Source organism: Tupaia chinensis, unplaced genomic scaffold (genome assembly GCF_000334495.1).
Source record: "Tupaia chinensis unplaced genomic scaffold, TupChi_1.0 Scaffold000238_1, whole genome shotgun sequence".
Lineage (NCBI taxonomy): Eukaryota > Metazoa > Chordata > Mammalia > Scandentia > Tupaiidae > Tupaia > Tupaia belangeri.
The window spans coordinates 8,431,347-8,433,434 of record NW_006159716.1 but is presented as its reverse complement, the minus strand read 5'-3'; the positions used below and the strand labels follow the sequence as shown (position 1 = coordinate 8,433,434).

Here is a 2,088-nt window from a genome sequence, read left to right as displayed (position 1 = left end):
ACATGCATGCCTCCCGGGGGGGGAGGGGGGAAGAAATTGCCCCCCCCCTCCCCAGCCTCTGCTCACTTCATTAAGCGTCCCCACCCCCCTGGCGAATTCCCCGAGGAACTGTGTCATGGCCGCTCTTCTTGCCTCTCTCCCATGCCAGGGTACACACTGGGTCCCCTAGTCTTGGTCAGCCCGTTAAGTACAGGCACTTGGCTGGCCGGCCAGATGCTGAAGCGCTCCCGGAATCCGGCTGCAGGCCCCCCATCCTCCTGCAAAGCCCGCTCCCTCTCGGCCCTGTTCTCCTTTGTCCTTTGGCTTAGTCTAGCCAACATCTAAAGCTAGGCCTCCTCCCAGATGTCCCCAGCCCAGGAGCCTCAGGGTCACTCCTGCCTCTGGTTCCCAGCCCCCCACCTGGGATGTGTTCTTCCTGGTTTTTTGTTTTTTGTTTGTTTGGGTTTTAAAAAAAATTTTTTTGACAGCCTTTTGCTATAGGGCACTCGCCAGAAAGAGAGAGACAGAGACAGAAAGCGAGAAATCACCCCCCAGGGGGGATGTCCACGCCACAGTCCCTTCTCCTCCATTCTCCTCTCTGGATCTTGGGCACGCACGCACACGTGCCCACCGGGTCTGGGACTCGGTCTGGGACTTGAAACACAGTCGACTACATGGGAGTTCAGTGACAGAGCCATTACGCTAACTGCTGGTCCCGCTCCTCCCACTTTTTTAACCAAGGAAGTATGGCACTTTATGTCAATTCCTCTTAGGCACTAGGGACTCAGTTTACAGGACGCTCCGGCAGGGCTGTGCTTGCTGAAGGGACACTGTCTGGCTAGGCTGGGCAGCAATGCCCCGAGCACAGGGTGTTTGCTCACTGCCTCTGCATCCTACAGGGAGAGGCTCAGGACACCGATGCCGTGAATCAACAAAGCCCGTTCTTGAAGACCCGCCAGCACCGTGTTGGTTCGGTGTCTCACTGGGAAGGCGGCCAGGCAGAAAGCACAGCAGAGGTGCGTGACCACAGAGGGTGCGGCTCAGGGAGGGCTGGTGAGCCTTCTGGGCTCGGGTCGGGACACCAGCGATGTTGGGAGTGAGTCTCAGGCAAGGTGAGAGCTCCCAGGGACGCCCAGGTGTGAGCCCAGCCTGGCCCAGGGTGTTTTTGTATCCCCGAGGGGCAGGCAGGGTTTCACCTGGACGATGTCGCGCTCGGCCAGCTTCCCCCGGGAGGAGATCCGCACGTCGTCACCGTCCAGCTCCACCATGGCTGTGTGGGGACGGGGGGTGTTAACGGTGCACAGGGTGGTGGCCCGCAGGGGGGTGGCCTTGGCCTCCAGTCCCAGGCCAACCCGAGGCGGAGGCCTTCAGCCCATGCCCGCGTGTTAGAGATGAGCAAACAGGCCAGAGGCCAGGAGGAGCCCGACCAGGTGAGCTTCTGACTCGTCGCCCAGTGCCCCGCGCCCCACCCTCCCCAGGCTCCCAGGGCTGGAGGAGAAAGACGCAACGCAGGGCCTCCTTCCCACAGCCTCGGGATGTGGGTGTGGGGTGCACACCAGACACACCCCTCCCTGGGCAAACAAACGCACCCTCACGCCCGGTGCGCTCACCCAGTCTCCCGCCCAGGTGTGGGGAAACACCTCAGGGGGGCGGGACAGCCAAGGGGGGAGGGGACAGAAGCGGGACTCACCGTCAAACTCTGCCTGGCCCACGCCGATGATGATGATGGACATGGGGAGCTTGGCAGCCTAGCAGTGGGGGAAGGGTGGACCCCGCAAGGGCCAGTTAAAAGAGAGACGGTGGGCAGAGCCAGGGAGGTCCGAAGAGAGGTGGGAGGGCAGGGGCGTGGGCGATGAGAGGCACAGAGAAGGGGGAGGGAGAGAGGGCACCCGGAGACAGAGACCAAGGGAAACCCGGAGAGGAGTAGGGGATGGCAGAGGGGACAGCGTCCCAGTCTGCTTCTATGTGGCCCCTCTTCCATGTGGGTCAGAGGCAGGGCTAGGAGGACTGCAGCGGCCCCTACAGGGAGGCCCCGGGTCGGAAGCCTCGTGCCTGACTGCCTCCACTCTGGGCCTCCCACCTCTCTACTGGCTGGGGGGGGGGGGGGGG

The 2,088-nt window shown here is 62.6% G+C and overlaps 1 protein-coding gene across 5 annotated transcripts in view; it reads right to left on the bottom strand.

The window, feature by feature from the left end:
- The window catches only part of CPNE5 (copine 5), a 107,919-nt gene that overhangs the window by 719 nt on the left and 105,112 nt on the right, over positions 1–2,088 (bottom strand). For all 5 annotated transcript variants that reach the window (XM_027771931.1, XM_006148633.1, XM_014587868.2 and 2 more), the window contains one exon: positions 1,176–1,249. In XM_027771931.1, coding sequence (XP_027627732.1) covers positions 1,176–1,249 — 74 coding nt within the window. The remainder of the gene's footprint in view (positions 1–1,175; positions 1,250–2,088) is intronic.